Source organism: Oryza sativa, chromosome 9, assembly GCF_034140825.1.
Source record: "Oryza sativa Japonica Group chromosome 9, ASM3414082v1".
NCBI lineage: Eukaryota > Viridiplantae > Streptophyta > Magnoliopsida > Poales > Poaceae > Oryza > Oryza sativa.
Window position 1 is genome coordinate 15,583,951 of NC_089043.1, and position 25,124 is coordinate 15,609,074.

General features: G+C 45.8%; 1 protein-coding gene and 1 pseudogene across 1 annotated transcript; both read right to left on the reverse strand.

Annotated features, from left to right (window-relative positions):
• Positions 1-9,205: 9,205 nt before the first annotated feature.
• LOC107278844 (uncharacterized) lies at positions 9,206-10,306 on the reverse strand (annotated as a pseudogene).
• Positions 10,307-13,418: 3,112 nt separating this feature from the next.
• LOC4346825 (probable LRR receptor-like serine/threonine-protein kinase At1g51810) lies at positions 13,419-22,875 on the reverse strand. Its single transcript, XM_015755347.2, has 12 exons — positions 22,720-22,875; positions 21,989-22,574; positions 20,206-20,690; positions 17,620-17,761; positions 17,110-17,181; positions 16,129-16,206; positions 15,822-15,979; positions 15,435-15,697; positions 15,172-15,298; positions 14,742-14,810; positions 14,438-14,627; positions 13,419-14,214 (listed from the first exon to the last, which is right to left on the reverse strand). The coding sequence occupies exons 1-12, from the start codon at positions 22,802-22,804 to the stop codon at positions 13,824-13,826; spliced, it is 2,646 nt and encodes an 881-aa protein (XP_015610833.1). The 5' UTR covers positions 22,805-22,875; the 3' UTR covers positions 13,419-13,823.
• Between the last annotated feature and the right edge of the window lie 2,249 nt (positions 22,876-25,124).

Consider the following 25,124-nt stretch of genomic DNA (forward strand, 5'->3'; position numbering starts at 1 on the left):
GAGTTACAGATCCATGTAAAAGGAAACAAGTCTGAAAGCAAATGACCAAATGTGACATTTATTATCATCTCTTTGTTTAAGTCATTATCCCTCTTGATAGTATGGCAAAACTATAAACAAATCTAGCAAATTTGATCGCCCAAACTCCACGATCAATTAAAATAAAACCACTAGTTTTACAGTCTTCATTCCTTTTGCTTTGTGCCATCGATTTTAACCCTCGATAGTCATCCATGGCATACACATCATATGGACCGATCTTAAGATGTATAACTTAAGAGAATAGTTAGTCCACAATTAGCGCTTGTTATTAATTACCAAAATGAACGACGTTGGCCTAGATGCTTCACACGCACGGCCTCATCCTCTGCAGCCATCTCGTTCCTCCTGCTCATGCGTCTTTGATCAATTTTAGGGTACAGTAACCAATCAAACAGAAGATTCAGAGGCGGACGACGACGACGAGCTTCGGAGGCAAACGATGACGACGACGACGAGGAGGTGGCCGGGAGCGGAGGCGGACAGCGGCAGCGCGGCCCCACGCTCCCCCGTGCGCCGGCGCCTCTCTCCCACGTGGATATGGCTGCGGCGACGACGACAACAACGAGCTTCGGCGGCGGTGACAGCAACGATGACGACGAGCTGCGGTGACGGCGATGACGACGATGAGCTACGGTGATGTCGACGACGAGACGAGCTGCGGCGGAGGGGCGATGATGAGACGAGCTACAGCCGAGGGGCGGCAATGATGACGACGAGCTACGGCGACGATTTTTTTCGCGATTTATATATATATATATATATTTGAAATTTTGTTTTCTTGTGCGGTCGGTATAACTGGACAGCACGGGATAATCGATTATGCCGTGCGGTCCACTTAACCCGACCGCACGGAAAGATGTATTTTTCTGTGCGGTTGGGCCGCCCACACACGAAAGTATGGATTTTCACAGACACCTAGGTGCAGACGGGTGGGACCTCCGTACGGAAAAATGCATTTTGACCGCACGGAATAATATTTTCTATACTTGTGAAAGGACTAAAAAAAGTTTGATGATTAAAAACATGAGTTTTTTTCAAAAATGAAAATCCACTGCAACGCATGACACAAAAGACTATTTCAACATATAACACACAAAGCAGTACGAAAAATTTTGGGGCTACAGACATTTCTTTCATTGGACATGTTCAACAGAAAACAAGCCTAAGAAAAGCTTAACCCCAAGCAAGAAGCTTTTAGTATACTTGCAAAAAAGAATAGCAAGCAGCATGAAGAAGGATCAAGAGTAGAGCGCAACAGAAGCAACATGAAGCAGGATCAAGAGTAGAGGATAAATAGTAACATCCCATTTCTATCCTAGTATTTGACGGGACATGCACGGACTCATATGTGTGTGACCTGTCCACTTGTTCCTTTGAAAAACATTTATGACGATTGTGTTGACTTTTTCTGTGTGGTTGCTTTTCTCCAAAATAACACTAAAAATACATATTTAAATTAAAAAAATATGTAAATAAAAAAATATGTGCATGGTCACTCAGTTATTGGGTAGGTGTGTGCAATGAATAAGTCAGCCCAAGAAAAGCTTAGCCTAGCAATTTTGGCATGGCCCAATTGAAATGCATGAAGCCTAGGAAGGAAAATTTATTACAAACAACATTGCACTTGAAGAAGGATGACATGTAGCAGTCCCTAGAAGCCTAGTCCTGTGCTATTTTGTTCCTAAGTGTGTGTGACAGGGACACGCATGGGAGACATCTCCATCCACTACTTGTACGCTAAAAAAATTGATGACTATTGTGTAAGCTTCTTTCTGGCAAATACTTTTCTTCAAATCAACACTGGAATGCATATTTAGTTGCGAATAGAGGCATACATGGTTGCTAGGTTATCGGGTGGCTGCAGCGGATTAACTGGCTGGAGAAATGCTTGAGCCCAATCAATATATCCACAAGAAGCTCGAGAAGGAAAAAAACAAAATAACATAATGCTACTGAAAACACATTGCAAACAATAACACATGCATGCTAAGCTGAACCACATGTGGCAGGCCTAGTGCCATCCGATTTTGATCCTAGTGTTTGCGTGGGAACGTGCATGCGATATGTCCATCCACTTGTAAATTCAAAAACATTGATGACTGTTGTGTTGGCTTTTTTTCTGAAAGTTATTTTTCTCCAAACACAAGAAACTCATATTTAGTTGTGAAACGAGTTTGTGGATGCATACCACATCCATCAAGCAATAAATGCTCAACTTGCCAGAAATGCATTCATACATGCAAGCATACTGTTGGCAAAAATTAAGTAGGTGATATCACTACAGCTTCTTATTTTGTCTAGTGTGCATAAAAAGAAGTCAAACTTGCGTTACTCTTTGTTGGTTTCTTCTATATATATCACCCTACCAGAGCAAGGTGAATCACCACCACAACACAAATCAAGTTGTAGCAAAGATCTTGGCATCTTGCCCTTGATCACTATAGCTAGGTAGGTAGGTAGCAAGAGATATCCATGGAGGGCGGTGACTCCGGGTTTTTCAGGTTTTCGGCAGCGGCGCCGGTGCCAATGCCTGCACACCAGGCACGGAGGGCGCTATCAGATCTACAGACAATCCTTGGGCTTGGTGCAGCGCCACCACAGCGGCTTCCACAAACATCAAGTGGCCAGCGTCGTGTCACGCCAATGGCTCCACCACAACAGCGACAGCAAGTCAACGGTGGCACTGCGGTGCCTATGGCGTCGTTGCCGGTGAACCAGGTTCGTGCTAATGGCTTGGTTGTCAATACCTTCCTTATGACCACAACCAGGCGCCAACAGGGGCTCCTTTACCCCAACGCCGGCGTACATCCCATGGTGGCAACAATACCGTTGTCCCCCCAGACGCCTACTGTGCTGAACACCATTCCAGCCACTGTGGCACCGGTTGCCGATCAAAGGATCATCAATCATGGCACCGTGCATTTTATGGGGGCAACACCGGCTACCTAGGGGCTCTGGGATGTCGTTTCACCGGTGGCTGTCCATGCTAATGGTAATCCCCTTGCATGCATTTGTTGTGCTAGGGTATTTGCCCTCAGGTTGTGGGAAATCCCGAGGCTCCTCTCTTCTCTTGGGTTCTCCTACTCTGAACCCATCGGTCCACCACCGTTGCGGTTGCCGCTGCCACCAGCAAGATATGCCTCTCTAACCACGGCGATGTGCTCAAGTCCGCACCATTTTATTCTCACCATGCTGCAAATGCCCAGACAAGCAATAGCTAATCTTATTTGGTCATCCCAAATAGGAAACATGCAGATTGGTGTTCCATCACCTGCAGGTGGCCAACATGTTGCGATGGCGCTCTCTTCAACAAGTATCACTGGCACCACCGTGCTGCCAACATTGAGTGTGATGCAGATGCCGACTATCCACAGAGAGCAGCGTATACTATCTCCAATCATGTTGAGCTCATCTGCTTCTTTGGTAGATATCACCAGCACCACCCCATCAATGCTGAACATGATGCCGATGCAGCCCATTCACAGAGAGCAGTGTGCACCGCCTCCTACCACATCGAGCTCATCTGCTTCTAGTCTTCATTGTGAGTACGTGATGCCTGAGCATGAGGACATGGTGTCTCTCACCTTGGGTCAGTCATGCACCATGGACCTACATCTCTGTCTTTAGGTTACCTCTGAGAGGAGCATCAAGGGAGGGGATCAAGCTTCAATATGTTTGGAGTGGATAAATTTTAAGAGATCTGTTGTCATCCTGAGATCTGTTGTCATCTTTGTACCTTTCCAAATACTATAGAGTAACTAAAACAATTGAGTGCAATATTTAGTATACTATTGAGGGGTCAAATCATTATGAGTTATATTCCTATTTTGTCACTTGTTTGCATCCAACTTGAGTTTATTTGGTTTGTGTGCATCCATGATGCAAATGCCAACGGCAGATGTAATGCTACCTTTTCTTTATTAAATCAAAGTTATCAGTTAAGATTGACTAGTACATCCATGCAATAGCTGGAGGAGGCTACAAGTTTCATGGTGGAGCATTAGCATTCCACCATATTGAGATACCCATAATTTTGTTTCAGATGTTAATAAAGTAAAAATAAAACAACAATACACTATGAAGTTGAACCGCATTAGGCCGTCAAAGCAGGTTTTGAAAACTGTGTGGTGAGTAACGCGGTTTCCAAACAGTTTTCAAAACCAATACACTATTTGCGAATGGAATGGAATGTTTGAAAACCGCTGAATGTGCCTATTTAGTCATCTTTGATGTCCTCCGAATATAGGGATCTGCAAGCTTCCAACAAGACAACAAGAGAAAATACAAATGGGATATGATGGGAGGTATTGCCAAAACTGAATATAGGGACCTGCAACCTTTTAATTTAGCAATGCTTTGCGAGGCAGGGCTAGCGCTTTTCTTTAAGAACACGCCTCTTTGTGCTCGAGAGTCCTCATAGCCAAATATAGCACAAATAGAAATATTTTGCAATCAGAGGCTATGAGGGCATGCTTATGTTTATCTTTTATTCGTTTTATTTTACTACTTTAAAAACTATAGTAGAGGCTGTGAAACCGCGTCTACACTCAGTTAAATTAGCTACCTTTGCCCCTAATACTAAATCGTTCGCATCTTCATAGAGTCCAACTTGCCGCTAGCAAATCCACAAAATCAGAAAACTAACTGGCGCAATGATAGAGGAAAGTGACGTACGAGGCATAGGACTTGGACTTGATGGACGAAGAAATTGAATGACGAAAGGAATCTGCGTAGATAGAGATAGAGGTGTTAAGATAGAGAGGTGTTAAGATAGAGAGATGTGTGAAGATGTCAGCGTGGTTGTTGACGTGCACTCCCTTCGTTTTATTTTATTTAAGTTTAACCAAATTTTATAGAATGATTTAAGAACACTAAATTAGTTTCGTTAAATCTAATATTGAATATATTTTGATAGCATGTTTATTTTGTATTGGAAATTTTGATATGTTTTTCTATTAAATTAACTAAATTTGAAGAAGTTTAATTTTGAAAAAAAAGTTAAAATGATCTTATAATATGAAACAGAGGTGTAATAAATTAAAACTACTACTACTTGTGACAATCTGAAGCCGAAAATTGCTGATAATTATCTCGTTACTACTACAACTACTGACTAGACGGCTACTAAATTTGCTTAATTTGCCACTTATGGTAAAGTGTGAGTATTTTGCAAGTACAAATATGAACGCCGACCTATATATACGATGTTGTTCTTACAACGAAGTGAACGAACTACGCGCGTCTTCGCAAGCATTCAATACAGGTGGCCATGGCAGTTGGTGTTTGTAAGACACACCACCTAGGTGTTCGTCCGTGGCGCTCTTGCGTTCCACGACCTCCATGGTGTCGAGCTCGACGGTGAACAGCCACCTCCCGTGCGCCGGCCACAGCACGACGTACTTGCCCGAGACCTCCCGGGAGACCGGGAGGATGGCGATGACACCGCTGTCGCCGTCGCAGTCGCCGGAGTCGTCGTTCTTCCGGTCGTCGGCGTGCGGTGGTGCACGGGTGATCTCCGTCAAGCTGACGCGATGCAGGAGCTCCCGGCACCCGTCATCGATCTGCCAGCGCGAGAACACCCTGAGGCGAGCTCGTCGGGGAACAAGCCGGCGAAGCGCGACGAGAGGCGGTCCTCGAACAGGCGGGAAGGCTCCGCCTCCGGGATCGACGACTTGGAAAAGGTGGTGGTCCGTCGTGCTTTGACGACAACGACGATGACGGCGACCAGCGGAGGCCGGCCAGGAGGGCGAGGAGAGAGAAGCTACCGTTGTTGTATACGGCGGGGTCAAGGTGTAGCATCCCTGTTCTTGATCGCCCAGTACACATCAACCGCCTTGCGCTGCCGGCGATGCGCAGGGACTCGGCGCCGCCGTCGAGACGGAGGCTGCTGTGCGCTCTGATCTCTTCTTGATGCTCTAGCGGCGCTGCCAGTCGGACCAGTAGAAGACGCGGCCCACGGCGGTGCCCCACGTCGTCGGACATGCCGGAGAACGGCCTCGTAGAGCGCGCAGATGACGGTGAACGTCGACATGCCGACGCGGACTATGTGGGTAGTCCATGTCGCGTGCGTTCGTGCTTCAGGAATGCGCCGATGCAGCGGTGGAACCTTATCTCCGGCAACGGCGGGACCACGCGGTGGCAGACAGGCTTGCACCCGATCCTCCTCTTGGCGAGGAGGACGAAGCTATCCACGCCGTCGACGAGCTTCCACGACCTGGTGCCGCCGTCGGGTAGGAAGTCGATCGAGGAAGAAGTGCCGGCTGTCAACGCTGGTGCACGACGCCATGGCGCTGGCGTGGCCACTGGTAGAAGGAAGGGATTGTCGGTGACGCAGTAGCTAGCTGCCGATGGCGTAGGCCTCGGTGCTGGTCATCCGACGATGATGGTTGCGGAATCGGTGGAGGAAGCCGCGGTCGGCGATGACTGCGTGCACGCGGCCGCGGCGCGGATGAGGCACGGGTGCGTGCGGCTGTTTGGATCATCCTATCTTGTGTTGGGTCGGCTCGTGTGGTGCTGTGGGCCACATGACGCGGCCCTCCCTCTGCTACCATCTAGCCCAACGACAAAACTGCCATAGATAGAATCCGACCCGGCCCATCGATCCAATGAGCGTGTGCCCCCAGCGCATGCTAAGGGCCTGTTTGGAACAGCTTCAGCTTCAACTCCACCCCTCCTGAAGCTGGAGCTCAGCCAAACAGTTTCAGCTCCACCAAAACTGGGAGTGGAGTTGGGTGGAGCTCTCTCACAAAATATACTAGAGTTGTGGAGCTGGGTTTAGGCAGTTCCACAACTCCACTCCAGAGGGTGAAAGCAGCCATAGCTGGAGCTTGTTGGAGATGCAAATATGCAAATGATACACATCATTCAGGGGTGCATCGACAAGATCAACTGCGACGTTTGTGTCGTGATCGTGAACAAGAACAATCTTGTTTGGGTTTATTCAGTCTTATAATCTTCAGAAAATTTTTGTTGGATAGTCCTCTAAGCTCTAAAATTTTATAATGTCGTAAACTCAATATACATATACAAATTTTGCTTTAAGTATAACACAAATAAGAAGTTCGTTCCCACATATGTCCAGATCTCAGTTAACTCAATACAACGGTCAAGGAGTCGTCTTCAACCTCTAGCCATGGGAACACATGGAAGGCAAGAATAGAGGGAAAGGTGGCAGCTAGGCCTACCGGCAATAGTGATGACGATGACGAGCTCCTCGGTGATCCCTTCATCTTCGACATCTCCAACGATGCCTTACTTCGGTAGCTAGAGTACCTACTCCTCTGTCCCAAAAAGAATCAAACTCTAGGGATGAATATGGACACACATGTGTCCAGATTTATGCCTAGAGTTTAATTTTTTTTTGGGACGGAGGGAGTACAGATTAGGGTTAAGGTTTTGGGTGGGTGTTAGAGGTAGTGGTGAGAGTTGGGGAGAGGGAAGGGGCGTTAGGGTTGTCTATTGAATCACCTAGGTTTAGATCTAGTCGGGTTGTCTCTATTGGTTTGATGAACGACATTGTAGATGAAAGAGAGAGGGTTTAGATACCGACCGGTTGAGGTGTTCGTGGAGGAAGAGGTGCTGGACATCGTCGTTGTCGTTGTGGCTCGACGTGGACGGCGGCGACGGTGTGCTTGGTGCCGATGACGGTGATGCAGCGGCGGTCGCAGGCAGTGACGCGGTTGCGGCAACGATGGTGTTGACGATGAGGCGTGGCGCGGTGGTGGACTTCCCGTCACTGGCTGCGCCCCCTCGAGATCGGTTTAGGGTTTGTGGGGTGGAGTGGTGGTGGTGACTTACCTCGTGTCTTGAGCCGTCCCGTCCTCCACCTCTCTTTATATGGCGCAGGGTGACGGGGGCCCACCAGCCATTGGGTTGGGCGCCCCCAATCAAGGCGCAGGTCAAGGCCCCCTTGAGCCGTTGGGCTCAAGGGGAGGGAGATCCATCTAACAAGGGGTGGTTTCCCCTTAGAGAGATGGCCTTGGGTGGCTGGTGGACAAACAACGAGATGGGCAGCCAGGGTGCCATCGGAGTTGCGGGGATGGAAGCCGGTAGTGGGCGGGGTTGGTGAAAGGGGCAAGGGAGGCCATCAGGTCAGTAGGCGGTGGTCAGTGATAGCGAATATGCCTGAGACAGGGAAAAGATGACATCGCCGCCAGATAGGATAGGGAGGAAGAAAGAGGGGGTGGCTGGCCTAGCAGGCCTCGCCATTAATGCCTCGCGACCAGTTGGCAACGCCAGGCTTACATCTATTTGGTTTAGATATTATGGACTGGAATCAGAAACCATGCAATATAATGAAATACCAATCCCCACACCCGCATCACTCTACCAGCTATATGGCACCTATATGCATTGCTACCGCAAGCTCTCCCCCAACCCTGCATGAGTCTCCAAGGTGACCACTCCCTGCCTAGTAAATCTTCTACTGCCTGGATCTAGTAGGAAGAAGGGCGATTCCGAGGTCAAGGCATGGGAAATCGTCAAGTGGTGGACTGCAGGTGCTGAGGAGGTCCCGAGGTACATAGAGAAAGCACCATGAGCTTGTTGGCTTTGCCCAAGAACTCACTCACACTCACGAACGCAACACCGATGAGGGAGACGAAGCACACAAGAATTTTTCCTGCGACGAACGCCGCGAAGCCAAATGCTCCTGTATCTTGGCACTGTTATTTCACTGGGCTTAGTTGCTGAAACATGAAGGAGTACAAGGGCCTCTTATAGACCGGGGACACACCAGGAGCTAGCCTCCATGCCGGCCGTTGAGCCACGTTCCGCAGAATTCGCTCAGCCATTCCGTGAGCCACTGCTCGACCTGGTCATGGTAGCTTCCTCCGCAAGAATCGATGCCACGCACACCACGCACTCCGACGACTCGATCGAACAGCAACGGCCATGCAACAACCTTGCGCACACCCTGCACATGAACCTAGACTCGATGCGACGTGCACAGCGCGACACACACACACACACTGACTCAACCACGCCAGGAACACACCATGACGTGTTTATTTCCAACAATCTCCCCCTAAACGCGACATGGCGCACTTCGTTATCACAGCAGCGTCGTCTCCTCGTCAACGTTACAGAGCAGCGCCTGTTCCTTCTTCTTCCGCGGACAGTTCCTCGCCATGTGGCCACGTTCTCCGCAGTCGAAGCACTTTCCTCAGTAGTGGCTCCTACCGCGCCCCAAGCTTGTGCTGTTGTCGTCGTCATTGTCATCCTCACGGTCCCCACCACGGTCATCACCTTTCTCGCCATTGCCATGGCGCGCCCCACTGCCTGTGTGTTGCTTGCCGCCGCGCTGACGCCTCCTAGCCTCCCACTGCTCCTCAGTGAGAAGTAGCTGCCCGCCATGGACCTCTGTTTGATCTTCAGCGTCGGCGTCCTCTGCCACTTATAGCGGCCCAACGATCTCCTTGACGGACATATCATCCATGTCCACGAGCATCTCAATTGCCACCGCGACTTGCTTTAATCTCTTCGGGACCACGCGTAGGACCTTCTTCACCACGTGGCTCTCTTCCATCTCCTCCCCGAGGTCGCGCAGGCTCGCGATAAGCCCGTTGATGCGCATCGCGAAGTCGCCGACGGTCTCCCCGTCGCGGAACGTCATGTTCTCAAACTCCTTCATGAGGCGTTGCACGCTCGCCGACTTCACGCGGTCGTCGCCGGCACGCATCTTCTTCACCAAGTCCCACGCCTCCTTCGCTGACGTCTTCACGGCGAGCCCGGCCTTCATCTCCAATGGCACTGCACACAAGATGGCAGCCAATGCTCGCCGATCCTTGGCGCGGTTCTTGGTGACCGCCTCCACCGTGTCCCACAACTCTAGCGCCTCCAAGCTCACCCGCATAACCAAGGCCCACTGATGATAGTTAGCCCTGGTTAGCATCGGCAGCTCCACGATGCTGGAATTGGGCACGACGAGCTCCACGGCGGCACCGGAGGTCCAGCCATCTCCGCCCTCGCCCTTTGGACTGTCACCAATCTTCATCATCCGGCTCTGATACCAAATGTTGGCTTTGCCCAAGAACTCACTCACACTCACGAACGCAACACCGATGAGGGAGACGAAGCACACGAGAATTTTTCCGGCGACGAACGCCGCGAAGCCAAATGCTCCTGTATCTTGGCACTGTTATTTCACTGGGCTTAGCTGCTGAAACACGAAGGAGTATAGGGGCCTCTTATAGACCGGGGACACACCTGGAGCTAGCCTCCATGCCGGCCGTTGAGCCACGTTCCGCAGAACCCGCTCAGCCATTCCGTGAGCCACTGCTCGACCTGGTCATGGCAGCTTCCTCCACAAGAATCGACGCCACGCACACCACGCAGTTTGACGACTCGATCGAACAGCAACGGCCACACAACAACCTTGCGCAAACCCTGCACCTGAACCTAGACTCGACACGACGCGCACAGCGCGACACACACACACACACACACTGACTCAACCACGCCAGGAACACACCATGACGTGTTTATTTCCAATAGAGCTGTCATTGTTGACCACATCGATCACTACCAACTATACTGCTTTGCATGTGAGAGCCCTCTCCCTACAAAAAACTCATTCTTTTCTTTTCGTATCCCCGAAAAGTTGATTGCATCGACAGAGCTTGAGATTGGTTGTTTACCTTCCTAACCATTGTCAAGGATTCGTCAGTTGTGCAAATGGTTCTACCTGACCTATTACGGATGAAGGGTTCTGTAGTTGTATGTGTTGGTTAGGAACAGGGATGACTGATGATAGATGTGGACCAATGTTGTCGGTTCATCATCTTTGTTCTGTTTTTCAACACCACACCCTAGGCATGTAAATACCTAGAGTCCATACACTCCACACAAACCCCGCCCCGCGCTCCCCTGCCCCTAAACCCGAAATTGTTTCCTTCTCATCTTCCCCTGTTTATTCTTTTCTCCCCTCATCTTCCTCCTCTTCCCCCGCCCCTCTCTCTCCCCTCATCGCGGGATGCGGAGGCGGCGGCGATGTGGGACACGAAGCCGGTGGTGGCGTGGCTTTCTCATCTTCCGTCCCCTCTTTCTCTCTGTCTCGGGCGTTGTCGGAAGCGGCTGGGGGCGAGGTTGGGCAAGCAGAGGCGGCTGCGGTGGTAGTTGCGGGCACGGCTAGGCGAGCGACACATCCGGGATGGGGCACTGCGGCATGCGGGGAGCAGTGGCAAAGCACAGGGATGGCGCGGCGGGTGGTGGGCGGTGCCGAGGAGGGCGTTGGAGGGGCGGGCTACGCCGACGAGTCCACCGACCTCTCGAGCTCCGCGTCAACGGCGACGAGTCCTCGGCTTAGATGGGCGGCAGACACTGTCGAGGTCGTCGGGGAGGGCGCGGCGCACGTGGTAGGAAGGGCAAGGCAGGCAGCACTGAGGACATTAGAGACAGCATGCGTCTCTCTCTCTCTACCTCGTTCTCAATCTCTCTGTGTGGCGCCGTCGGGAGAGCGGACCCCGAGGCCGGCGGCGGGCGTGGCTAGGGTGTTGAGGGCGTGTGGCGCAGCCCACGATGGAGCTCACGGGAAGGAATCGACGAGCCCGCTGCCGTCTCGAGCTCCCTTGACAACCCTCCTTCTTCCTTCTTCTGCGCGGCCGGCGGTGAAGGTCCACCCCCGACTCTCTCTCACAGGCACCGTGAACGGTCGCCGTGCTCATCCCCCACCATTGTTTCCTGCACGGCGATGTCCTCCGTCACGTGCTTCTCCCTCCCATCCGCGCCCGCCGCAGACAGAGCCACCCAGCCGCAGCGCCCGCTCGCTGCTCGCCGCTGACTGGTTCCCTCTCCCTGCCTCATTCGCCGCCACTCACCGTCGGCCGGAGTCACATTGCCGCATCCACGTCTGCTCGCCTCCAAGCACAAAGAGAAAGAGGACTTCGTGGCGAGCGTGTGCACGAGTCGGCCGGCGTTGTCGCGCGCTTCCCACTCCCGCCGCGCTCGCCGCTGACTGGTCCCCTCTCCCCGCGTCTGCTCGCTGTCGCCCGGAGTCACACTGCCGCGCCCGCGTCCGCTCGCTATCGGCTGGAGTCACACTGTCGCTCTCGCGTTCGTTCGCCTCCAAGTATAGAGCGAGAAAGGGGTGGTTTAATATGACATGTGGGCCCTATATTTTCTTTTTTTTTCTTTTTGCTGATTGGATTTCCACGTCGGTGCCACGTGTACGCCACGTAGGATAAAAACCGCTTTGGACTGAGTCAGGGGGGTAATTCGTCCGGTATCAATAGTTCGAGTTTTAATATGTCTAGTTTTGTGGTTTAGGGGGGTAATTCGTACCGTCGCAATAGTTGAGAGGGGTAATTCGTACTTTTTCCAAAAAGATAAACGGTTCTTTTATGGCCAAGAATGTTGGCCCAAAACTGGGAGACATTGGCCCAACAGGGCGAATCCTTGCCACACCACAAAAGCTAACTCAAGAGTTTTTCCAAAAAGATAAACAATTCTTTTATGGCCAAGAATGTTGGCCCAAAACCGGGAGATGTTGGCCCAACAGGGCGAAATCTTTGCCACACCACAAAAGCTAACTCAAGATGTGCGGGACTCCCCCCACTTTTAAGTTGGTTCACATTAGTACTCCTCAGCACTGACCGACCCCATGTACGGGCACATACGGGACTTACACCCGCAGTCCACTAACCGGCCCTACACATAGGCACATACGGGCCTCACACCCGCGGTCCACTGGGCTTTGGGCTTACACCACTCTAAGGCCAAGAATGTTGGCCCAAAACCGAGAGATGTTGTCCCAACAGGGTGAAATCCTTGCCACACCACAAAAGCTAACTCAAGAGGTGAGGGATCCCCCTCCCCACTTTTAAATTGGTTCACATTGGTACCCCTCAGCACTTACCAACCCCACATACGGGACTCACACCCGCGGTCCACTGACCGGCCCCACACATGGGCACATACGGGCCTCACACCCCCCCACTTTTAAGTTGGTTCACATTGGTACCCCTCAGCACTGACCGACCACACATACGGGACTCACACCCGCGGTCCACTGACCAGCCCCACATATGGGCACATACGGGCCTCACACCCGTGGTTCACTGGGCTTTGGGCTTACACCACTCTGAGTGTTTACAAGTAGTAGAGATTGTGTGTTTGGCTCTGATACCACTTGTTGGTCCAAAACCGGGAGACGTTGGTCCAACCGGGAGAAATCTTTGCTTCACCCTAAAAGCTAGCTCAAGAGGTGAGGGAGTCCCCCACTTTTAAGTTGGCTCAACTCCCCCTAAATAAGCAATGTGTGACTATTCCCAATAAAGAAGAATAATAGTTGAACGCTAACTTTGCTGTGCAAGCAAATGATATGCACAGTACCACTAATCATAAAAATAAGATATGAAAAAAACTTTGGAGAAACGGCAGGAACATTCTAATATTTGCTACAAATTTTGCATTGTTCCATAAGACCATGCAAGCTCGTACACATTATTGTTGTTTTTCAACATAGAAAAAGAAGTGCATAGCAATGGATGCTTGAACATATAAATATCAAGAAAATATGTACTGCAAACCTGAAACTACTATAGGATCTAAAAAGGATGTCCACGTCTAATTTTTCTCGGAGTAAATTTTTACTGATGGTAACATAGACAAATATCAGACGCCCTTTTCTGAATCCTATAATAGTTTTTATGTTTGCACTACATATTTTCTCTAAATATCATCTCTAAATATCATGCCTTAATATGACAAACACTTCACCAAAACACATGTTGAACCAAAAAATAAATACCACATCTATGTACATATATATCCAGCTTCTTAGTTCATCTTGCCGATGGACCAAATGTGGATACCACATCCACGGCATCATTTGTTGGGCCTGCCCTATTCCTATCCTCACGAGCTTCTTCCAATGCAAGGCATTCCTTCAACTGTAAAACAACGGTGGACATAGTTGGCCTTTGAATAGCAACATCTGTTGTGCACAGCATTGCGGTATCCACCACCTTCCACATAGAGCTAATGTCGTAGGAATCATTAAGCCGTGCATCGGCAACTAAGCCGATACTACCGGAGGTAACCTTACGTTCCACACGCTGGACGATGTGACCATGGCCAGCTAGTATCGGAAGCTCACCGGTGACTACCTCCAGTAGAACAACACCAAAGCTATAAACATCACTGCTCTCAGTTAGCCGTCCGGTCTGATAGTACCTAAAAATATGTGCCTCACGTTAACGAAACTACAAAATTTGCTTGGAGTGATTAACATGAAAGGTGTTTGCAGTTGAGCTTGGTCACCAATTTACCATATTACTTTTTCAAACGTAGGAAACTAAACGAGTTATAAAATCTAAATTAAACTATTAATAAGTTACTCATCAGAATAGATAAAAAATGTACAAATATATAGTAGTATATAGACAAGAAGACGTACTCTGGGTCAATGTAACCCACTGTTCCAGCTGCGGTGACTGATATGTGAGTCTGCGAGTCACTAATATACATTTTAGAGAGCCCAAAATCCGCTAGTTTAGCTTTCAGATTTTCACCCAAGAGAACATTATTGGTTTTCACATCCCCGTGAATTATTGGCAAATTGCAACCCTTGTGTAGGTATTCCAGGCCTACACACGCACATATATATCAATATTAATATCCAATCCAAGAAAACTATAAATAAAAGAAATGTGCATGAACTATCAAATTCCAGATTGTATTTGTCTTCTGTAGCAGCATACCTTGTGCAGCTTCAAGCATGATTCGCACACGTTTTGCCCAGTTCAAGGTTTCACCAACATCACGTTTACCTAAATATATATAATGTGCACATTGACAGTTAGAATAACTGTACTATATATACCAAGCCCTTCATTCACATGTAAATTTTGAGGAAGTTTCACAAATTATATTGCATGGGTGCAAAATTAGTCAATATTGGAGTAATATGACTGTCCTTATAAAAATATATAATGCTATGTATCAATGCGATGAGTTCATAGAAATACGCATTCATCGATAACGCGTTGTTACTATTTCAGATACAGACATTTTCAGGTCAGTACCATAAACTTTGAAAGTTTGTTTCAACAATAAGGTTCATAATTGCATAATTATACTCATGAAATTTAAAACAGCGAAATAAGTTCTCTAAGTTTGTAATGGACAAACCTCTCAGATGATCACATAGACTGCCACTAGGCATGTACTCATAGACCAGTGCTAAATAGTGCTCTTCCCAGCAGTATCCAACCAAAGAAACTAGATTTCTGTGATGCACCTTTGTCAAGCTCTGGACCTATGTAATGAGAGGTACAATACATAGATATCTCAGTGTGAATGTGACTCGATAAGATTCCAATCACACATGTGTCATCGGTAATTTGGATTCAATGATATCCTTAATTTTTCGATCAGTGACTGAAATTTGGTACCTCAGCTAAAAACTCATCAAGCCCATGCAATGATGATTCGGATCGCATCTTGACAGCAACCTCAGAGCCATCTTCTAAACAACCATAATACACATGTCCAAAACCTCCTTGTCCAATAAACCGTTGAAAGTTAAGAGTAAAATTCTTCAGTTCCTCATATGTGAATTGGCGACTTCCATTTATTGGCAAATGGCTCCAGTGATCTGTTGTACTTCCTGGAGCTTTCTTGGGATCCGGTACTCTGGGAGGATCAAATGTAGAAACTGGTTTTTGCATAAACCAGTTATATGAAATTAAAGAAATACCGAATGAGGTTAACCCTGTTGATTTATATATTTTTTTTCAAAACATGTACAGCTTATAGGAGCATATGTAGATCCTACACACCGTTGTGCTTTCCTTTTGCTCTCCAGAGAAGAAATGCAAGAAGTATAGCCACTGCCAATACGGGAGTAACTATTGAAATTGCTAAGATAGTTGTTGATCTGTTTGTTGACCGAGACGAAGAGGTTCTATTGTTGCAGATATCTCCGTCAGACGTGTAACTAAAATTGTCCAAAACCATTAGTTCAGAATTACTGTTAGTGCAAAAAAAGAATCTTAAACGTGTTCACTTGCCTAGAGATCACACAAACAATATTCCCACCATTTGGATAATATCAATTGTGGAAAATGAACAGGAATATAATCAAACCTGAAAATGTATAATCCTGCAATATTTTTACAGAGCGAGTCTGGAACTGGCCCATTCAGTTGGTTACCTGACAAATTTCTGTCAAAAGTAAAATAAAATTCATTATACATTAATCAAATATATTCATGGAATTAAATATTTAGAAGGGAGGGCTGTAACCTGTAAGACGAATTGTTGAAACATTTGCACAATTTTAAGTGAGGATAAATAATGTGTGGAAACTTACTTCAATTAATTTTTACTTTGAATAAGATATAAAGAGCTAACTATCAAAACTGTTCGACATATCCTACTGGCAGTAGGAAACGTTGGTTTTCCAACAAGTAGGTTTTGTGGCAATTATACTGGGCTCAGTTATCCTATGTTTGATAGGAAATATCATCCTGAAAATTAAACAGAAGAAGGGGAAACATATTCAATGAGCCAAGTCGACCCATCCGTTCAACAACACCGGCTAATTCAGGGCCTGTTTAGTTCGCGAAAAGAAAATTTTTGGGTGTTTGACCAGATGTCGGAAAGACTTTTCGGACACGAATGAAAAAAATAATTTCATAACTCGCACGGAAACCGCGAGATGTGATACTTATCAGTGTGTGGTTCATGGCTAGAACGGGCAACAGTAACAATTTTCAGCGATATATTATTCAAATACGAATCAGGGTTTTTATAATGAATGTCGGTTCTAGCTATGAAACAACACTAACAAGTGTCTCATCTGTGTCGGTTCTAGCAACGAACCAGTACCGACCGACCGTATTAATGCTAGTTTTGGAAAGGAACGTAACTTTATTATACAAACTTACACTAAGACAAATTTTGTATGACAGTTATAGCACACATTGAGATCTACAAATTTGTAGCTGACAACTTATTTTAAGTCATTTGAGTGTCCAATCCATGATTCAAATCTAAAGAGGAAGGGTCAGAATGAAAACTGTCCGTACCCTTCAAACAGAAGTAAAAAGAAAAGTGTTTACTCACAAATAGTTGAGCGCGGTGAGAAAAGTGAAGTTAATAGATACCACCCCTTGCAAGTTGCTCTGGGAGAGATCACTGCATGACAACCAAAAATTTCAATTACTGTAACAAGGACAAGGCTAAAGTTGTGTAATAACTAATTAGATAACCTTCTATGTTTTGCTACAGGATATAAGAATGAATAAATGTTAAATGATGTAGAAATGATAGATGTGTTTGGTAGAAATATTGTAAAAATAATATGAGGAATGATGATTTAGCATGTTATATGTTGAACTTTAAAATATAATAATTTGTAGATGATGTATGTAGTTATATTCATGTTTTTGTATGTACTATGCATGGTGACCTTTTTAATGTTTAGTGGGTTAATATGGTCTACTCGAATGTTAACTAATAATTGCTATGCTTGTATGCTGAGTTTTAAGTGTCTAGTGGCTTATGACTTAATGTAAGGTATAGACATATTAACAGTACTATACACAATATATCTCTAGAATTAGTAACACTCACAGTGATATTATTCTTGAAGTGTTATCATCACCTGCAGTGCTGCATTTGATGCCATCCCAAATAAATTCGGACGGGAAACACGGATCACCCATCCAGTTTTTCTTGATCCCATACTCATATTTAATGTCCATGATTGCGTCAACTAACAGAGGAATAGAACAAACAAGTTAAGTTATGTTGATAGTACAATTGGAAGCATGCTTATGGTTTGAGCTATTGTTGCTATTAGAATTTGTATTAAATATGTGTATAAAGTCGGTTACAGTTTAAGACTTACAGTTGTATTAAGTATAGGAATGAGTAAATTCCCTATATACCCTTCAAAACACACTCAATCCCTTTCATACCCCTGAAATTTACCCAATCTCGTCTATACCCCTGAATTTTAACTTTAACTTGATCCTTTGCATACCCCTACCGTTATATTTTTCTTTATTTCACTTTTAAGTTTGGTTGCAAATATCTTTTATGTCCTTGATAATTTAGGTTTGAATATAAGCTTGAAAAACGATTGAAAATTTTGTTTAAGTGCATAGTATGTGCATTTTATGAAACTAATGAGACTAAATAATTAGTGCAGAAAATTTTGACATAAAATTTGAAAATAAAACAAATGTAGTAAATTTAAAATTTTTATTTGAAATTTTATTTGGACAATGGATTTTTTTATCGGGAGCATTGATAAAAGAATATCGTGGGCATTGGTAGTCCTATCTTTGTATGAATGCTCATTATTTTTTATAACTTAAAAAATAAGATAAATACATATTTTTTATTTATTATCTAAAAATACATTTTGTCTTAAATAATGTATCGCACAACAAACTCAAAACTATAATAGTCTCATACGATAAACTTTTAAATTTTTAATAATTTAATTCATAAATTTCTATGTTCATCCAAAGGATAAATTTGTCATTTTTATAGAAATTAGACAATCAACTGACGAGAGAGACATGGATGGGATCAAAATAAAATTTTACAGGTATACAAGGAAGTAAACAAAATTTAGAGCTATAGAAGAGATTATAGATGGCCATAAGGCCCACCCGGCCCTGACCGGCGTGCCGGCCCATGGGCTGCACCTCCGGTCCAGGCACGGTCCACCAGCAGTCAGGCCGTGTCGTGCCGGCCCGAACGCACTATGGCCCATCGTGCCTTTTTTAAAACAAGTCTATTTTCCCCCTCCTTTTTGGGCTGACACACACACACACACACACACACACACACACACATATATATATATATATATATATAGCTAAAATAAGTCTATAATATGTCTATTTTTAGTCCCTATTCATTGTGTGCCGGGCCTGGCCTGCCGACTCATCGTGCCGTGCCAGCCTAGCGTGCTGGTGGGCAAGCCCAGGCGTGGCTCGGCGGTTGGGCTAGGCCGGAATGGGCCCGACCCTAAGTCAGGCCGTGCCGTGCTTGGGCCGGGCCAAAATGCCGTGACATGGGCCGGGCCGTCGGGCCTTGGGCCTTATGGCCATCTATAGAAGAGATTAGCTAAAATTTTAGGGTATACAAGAAATTTTTTCTATAGGAATATTGTAAGAATCAAACTCTATAGTATATGGTGACTTAGCATGGCGAGGAGCCACTGCCGATGGCGTTCGACCAAGGGTCGTTGTAACTCTGATATGCTATAATATGCTGGATCGGGGAGGAGTATCCGTAATCAGTGCCCCGGAGATGTAGGCTTCGGCTGAACTCCGGTTATCAAATATCATACTGGTAGCATCATCAGTTTTGGATCTTCTATGGTGTTTTTCCGTGTTTAGTTTCCGATGATGATTTTGGACCAGTTTTATAACAGCTGCCAACCGATTCTTGCTACTGCTGGTTTTCTGCCGGCAATCCCTGCTTCCGTTTCTGCTGCTGATCAAGTTGTTCCTCTTGCAGCTGCCTGTGCTGTTGCTACCGACAGGAGGGGGAAGAAGAGAAGAAACGCTAAAATAAGTGGTGCTGACTGGGTCGGAAAACACGTAAAGCAGATCGCTTGTCTTAACCTCGGATTTATATAGGCTTAATCTGATTTTTCGCCTTAACATAAAAGTTAAATTCTTATTGTTGATAATGTATTACAGAAAAAATTAATGGTGCTTTGAAAACACCTTATATTTGTTTTGAGAGGCAAGTGGAGTGGTGGTGTGGGGTTTGCATATAGCTAGAGCAGCAAACGTGGTTTATAAGGACATGGATCCTCTGCAGCACCGCATTTGCAGTTGCAGTGGCTAACAGGTGGACCCGGTCCTACATGTCAGCGGCTACTACTGTAGCTGCAGTACTGCAGACAATCCTCACTGGGTTTATAAGTGAACATCATTGTTCTTATTATTTGATATATGATAGATCAAGTTCATGACCTATTTGATAGCATATATAGCTCTTTTTTTTCTACTATAACGAGATAAGTAGTAATGAAAATTTATGAACTATTTTACGGTGTAGATCGTCAAAATAAAAAATATTAAAGATGCCCGCGCGAATGCACGGGCTTTCATACTGTCTTAAAAATGAATAATATATTTTTCTAAAAAAAGTGTATTATCACCCAAAGAGAAATGAAGAGAGTGCTCTTACAGTCTTTGTGGAATGTCCTTGGACTATCATGTGTGATGACAGTATAGATCTCCATCGCATTGAGCATCGGAGGCAGCGCCGAGGCAGCTGTTCTCCTGAGGACGAGGTTGTAATTGCCATCATCAGCTCTGTACCCATCGGAGCTGTATACAGAGGAAGAGTCCAGGGGCGAAGGGCTGAACATGAGCGACCGGCCATTGGATCCGATCGGGATGTCGTTGAGTGTGACATTGAACTGCCTGGGCTGAATCTTCTGAAAGTCGGCGAAGTGAAGGAACACCATGTATTCGCTCGACGACCTGGTGTCTTGCCATGCCACGGTGAGCGTCGTGTCGTTGCCACCGGGCGTCGTGATCGCTGTCTGAAGAACAGGGAGGGGCACCTCGAAGCTGTTCTCCGACTGGATTTTTTCTTGGGTGGAAATGTCTGTCGATCCTGGGTTTCCAGTCCCTTTCCAGATGCGGTCGTGCTCATCGGCAGGGTACCTTCATGGCATGGAGAAATATATAATCCTGTCATTACAGGACAAATATTGGACCATGATCATATATACTTAACTATATGAACTGCATCTAATGAGGAAAATATAACTTAACTTACCTAACATCAGCGTTTTCAATTTCCATTTCGGCCAAAATTTTGGCCATTTAGGTTCTACCGAATTTCCCGAAATTTCAGTATTTTTGGCACTTTTTGGACCAATTTTTTTAATTTTAACATAATTTGACTAAAATTTGACAAAATTTGCAAAAAAATTACAGAAAAATAAAAAATTACGGCAGAGATAATCACTTGACGGCTGGTTCGCGGGGGGGGGGGGGGGGGGGTGGGGGTGGTTCCAAAATTACCGAATTTCGAACCAAAATTGCAGTTATTGCCTAAATTGTTCCTACCTCTTTCATACGGTGGTAAGGCCCACCTCCATACTTATGGGGTTGGGCTGGACATTGAATTTTTTTATTTGTTAACCTTTTTAATTTCTAATTTTTCAATAAACTCTTTTAAAATTTATTATTTTTCAATAAACTCTTTCAAAACTTATTTCCAAAATCTGATTCTTGTGGCCATGCCAGCTTGCCTGGTATGGCAAAATAACACTAACACTGACATGTCACCTACGGCGAACATGATAGTTTTATGTTGTCACGCCAACGAAAGCGGCGTGGCCAAATAACGTTATCATGCCAGTAAGACCAATTGTGATCTTCAAAATATGTTTTGGAAGGGTTTATTTTTAAAAAATTAAAATTAAAAGGTTAAAAAAATTTCCTGGGCATTGGCCCATTAATTACCAAGCATGGTTACAATTATAATGGTTTTAATAAATTGATCTATACATTTATATATATACAAAATACAATTGTATTTATTCAAAGAAAATAAAGAGTTATATGTTAAATCTAATTTTGAATCTAGTGGTTTGCAAAATTGTATGTGAAAATCTTCTAGTTTGTCTTAAAATGTGAAACAATTATATGTTTGAAATTCGTGCATACTTCAATCATCAAAATGCTACTGGATTTTGCCCAATTGTATAAAAAAAACTATCTAAATTCCACCCGGGGCAAATTAATTAGACTGTTTGAAATGATGGGAGGTCATGGATATCCGGTTTGAAAAAAAAAACACAATCATAGGTCAATAAATATAATGCAAACTCTAATGGCAATTTGCCCAAAGGAAAGGATTGGATATTGGCTTTGTATATCCACTAATTCTGAATTTATATCCATTATTTTTTAAAAAAAAACAGAGGATGAGATCGAGAGGAGAGAACACATACCGGGTAAGAGTAGTAGTGTCCGCCCCCATATCCGACCGTTTAAACAAAGACAGCGACTCGCTGGTCTTGACGGACGGGTAAAGCTCGTCGTCGATCGGCCTCAGCTCCACCGACGACACGAACGGCGTGCCGCCGCCGACGTTCACCAGGCACGCCGGCGCCCACCTCGCCCACCCCATGAACACCACCTCGTACATCCGGCTAATCCCGCCGGTCTGCACAACCACGTCGTCCACGGTGGCCCAGCGTTGCGCACCGAGATGCAGATCGAACCGCAGCGACGACGCCGACGACGACGAGCTGTTCTCGCCGTCGTAGTTGCCGTACAGGAACCCCAGCCGGACCAGGTACTTGGTCCCGGCGACGGTGGGGAGCGCGTAGCAGTTGCGCGGGCCGGAGGGGAAGCTCCGGAGCGTCTGGAGGAGGTAGCTGTCGGCGGCGGTGGCCGTGGCAGTGGCGGAGATCCGGTGATTCTCCCCTGCGCCGGCGTCGATGTACGGCTCGTCGGAGACGTAGACGATGCCGGTCTTGGGGTCCTTGTAGTCGCTGTAGTTGGCCTCCCTGCCGCAGTCGATGCTCACAAAACCTACACATGAAGAAACTGAAGAGTGAGCAATGTTTAAGCACAATTTCACAGGATCAGATGTTACAAGTCATGAATGTATGGATCGATGCTACTGATCGGTACATAGGCTGAAACCGACAAAGAAGAGAGAAAAAGAAAGCGAAACCTGACTGGCCGCCGATCCCATCGTCAGCCGCTGCTTCGGATAGTGAGGCTAACATGAGTGCAGCGAAGAGGAGCATGGGTGCCATTGCAACCGGTGGAATGGCTAGCTAAGCTAAGCTAGCTAGCTACATCTCCGTGTGTCATGTCTACCTATATAGCAAACTTGCAAATGTGTAATGATAGCTACGTTCTATGTACGTTACGCATTATAAAATATTTTGAGTTTTGAATAGATCCTTGCACGTGCTTTATTATATATATGTCCAAATTCATATGTATGTTAGTAAATCTAGACGAGTAATGAAGAGATCAAAACATCTTATAATGTGGATGGAGGGAGTACATGATATGGTAAATGTTTTCACTGGGATGATGACCGACATAGTGACGACAACTTGTATGGCACGAGAGTTCAGTAGACTATAGATAGATGAAACTTATCTCTATAAATGAATTCAGGGCTCGTTCTTGGGCGCACGGAGAGGCCCACCACGTGGCACGACCCGATTCCAGTGTTTGGTCCCTTGCATGCAGCTGTTGTATCACACATCGATGGTGAGTGATCACTAGTGTGTGGATCTTTTTGTAACATACGAAGTTTGAAGGGTTTTTCTACAGAAGTGCTCAATCTCTTCTTCCCTTCCCTTGGCACCGCCTGGTTTCTCTTCTTCCCAGCCATATTGCTGCCACGAACCTCCACCTGTCCCGCCTTGATCTCCTCCTCGCCGCACCGCCACCCCCCCAATCCCCTCCACCTCAACTCGGTGCGGCTGTGCGGGCTCCTCGGCGCATCATTGGTGAGGAGGCATGGTAAAGGGCTAAAGGCTGAGGCTCTCTAGAGGTCGGATCCAACAACCACACCTATGTGTCGAATATGTCTATAAAGTTGGTTACAATTTACAACTTAGAGTTGTACTGGGTGTTAGAAAGTATAATTACTCTTATTCTAGACACTCTCTTAAATGGAGGCACGTCCATTGTTAGCAGGGAACTACAAATCGGATACTCAATTCCCTCCGAAAAATCAGGCGGTCAAATGTTTCAGTTGACCATCAGGTGAAACATTAAGTTATACATAGTGAAATAAAAACAATTAGCAATTGAAACATAAAAGAATTTATAGAACACAGTGAAAATACATGTTGAAACATGCCGCTTTCACGTATGAAATAATGAGTTTTAACAGTTTGAAACATATATATTTCTTTTTACCACAATATAGTCATGTGATATTACTACGAATACAATGGTGTGATCGGATCGTAGATCCGATAAGTAGTTTATGAGTTATTTTGAAGTTCACGATATGCATGCATGGATGGATGAAGTAGGGAGAGAGAGCAAGTAGTATGTCAGGAGAGAGAGAGAGAGTATGGACAGTTAGTTGCTTAAAGTTTGTGAAACACAGTGAAAACACACGCTAAAACATGTCACTATAGTATATGAAATGCTGATAACGGTTTGAAACATATCTTTTTCTTTCATCTGAATATAATCATTTGATTTCTTGTTTGAAAGATTTAATTAGAACGAATACAACAGTGTGATCATAGCGTAGATTGGACAATTAGTTTATGAGAAAAAAATATTAAAAATAATAATAAAGTAGTCCAAGGAATAGAAATAAAGGAAGAAGCTCATGAACAGTATGGCCACATGTAGTGGGATGCAGTGCGAGGGAGCCCGATCGTTCGAGCGTCCGATGGGAAGTAATTTCCCTATTGTTAATGCATGGCACCTGTAGTATAGGTAAGGAGGCTAGTTGGCGCCCTAACTGGATGAGTGTCAAAGATACCCTTATACGTTGTAACTGTGTTGCGCACCAGAAGTACCCGTAATTAGTTTCCTCGAGAAGTGGGCTATGACTAAACACTATTATCAAATATCATGTCTCCGTGTCATCGTCAAATCCATAAATTAAATTGAGTCGGATGGATCACGGAAACTTTGTGTTGAACCACGGTGACATAGGAGGTTATTGACTGCACGTGATGCTCCGGCAAGGTCGGGACTACGCCGGTCACGTGTACGAGGCCGAGTCAAGCAACAAGGACAGGGATGCGACTCCGATTAATTTTGGCTCGAGATCGGACGCAACCGTCCCCAATGGAATCAGCACGAAATTAAGGTTATCCACGGGATTGCATGAATCAAAAGCTTGCAATATTGCAAATCACGACCAAATTGGGCGAGAAAATGTTCGGTTTTCTCGTGGCTTTCGTGGGTGGCGTTTATTTGCGGGCGACGAACTTCGGGCTCTTGGAGGCTGATCGAGTCAATGTGGTTGTTGACCAAGGTGCCTAGGCTGCATGCAAATTGTTCTGATGATGGTGTTGGATGGTTATTAGTAGGTGATTAGTGCTTGTCAATCAATATATGTGGATCCACATGCATGCACAGGAGGAG

Excerpts from the sequence above, each read along its gene's own strand:
- LOC4346825 (XM_015755347.2), bottom strand. The coding sequence starts at position 22,804 with ATGGCACCCATGCTCCTCTTCGCTGCACTCATGTTAGCCTCACTATCC. Across the intron at positions 22,575-22,719 it reads TGGGATCGGCGGCCAGTCAG|GTTTTGTGAGCATCGACTGC; the intron begins GTTTCGCTTTCT and ends CTTCATGTGTAG. Across the intron at positions 14,628-14,741 it reads CATGCTTGAAGCTGCACAAG|GCCTGGAATACCTACACAAG; the intron begins GTATGCTGCTAC and ends GTGCGTGTGTAG.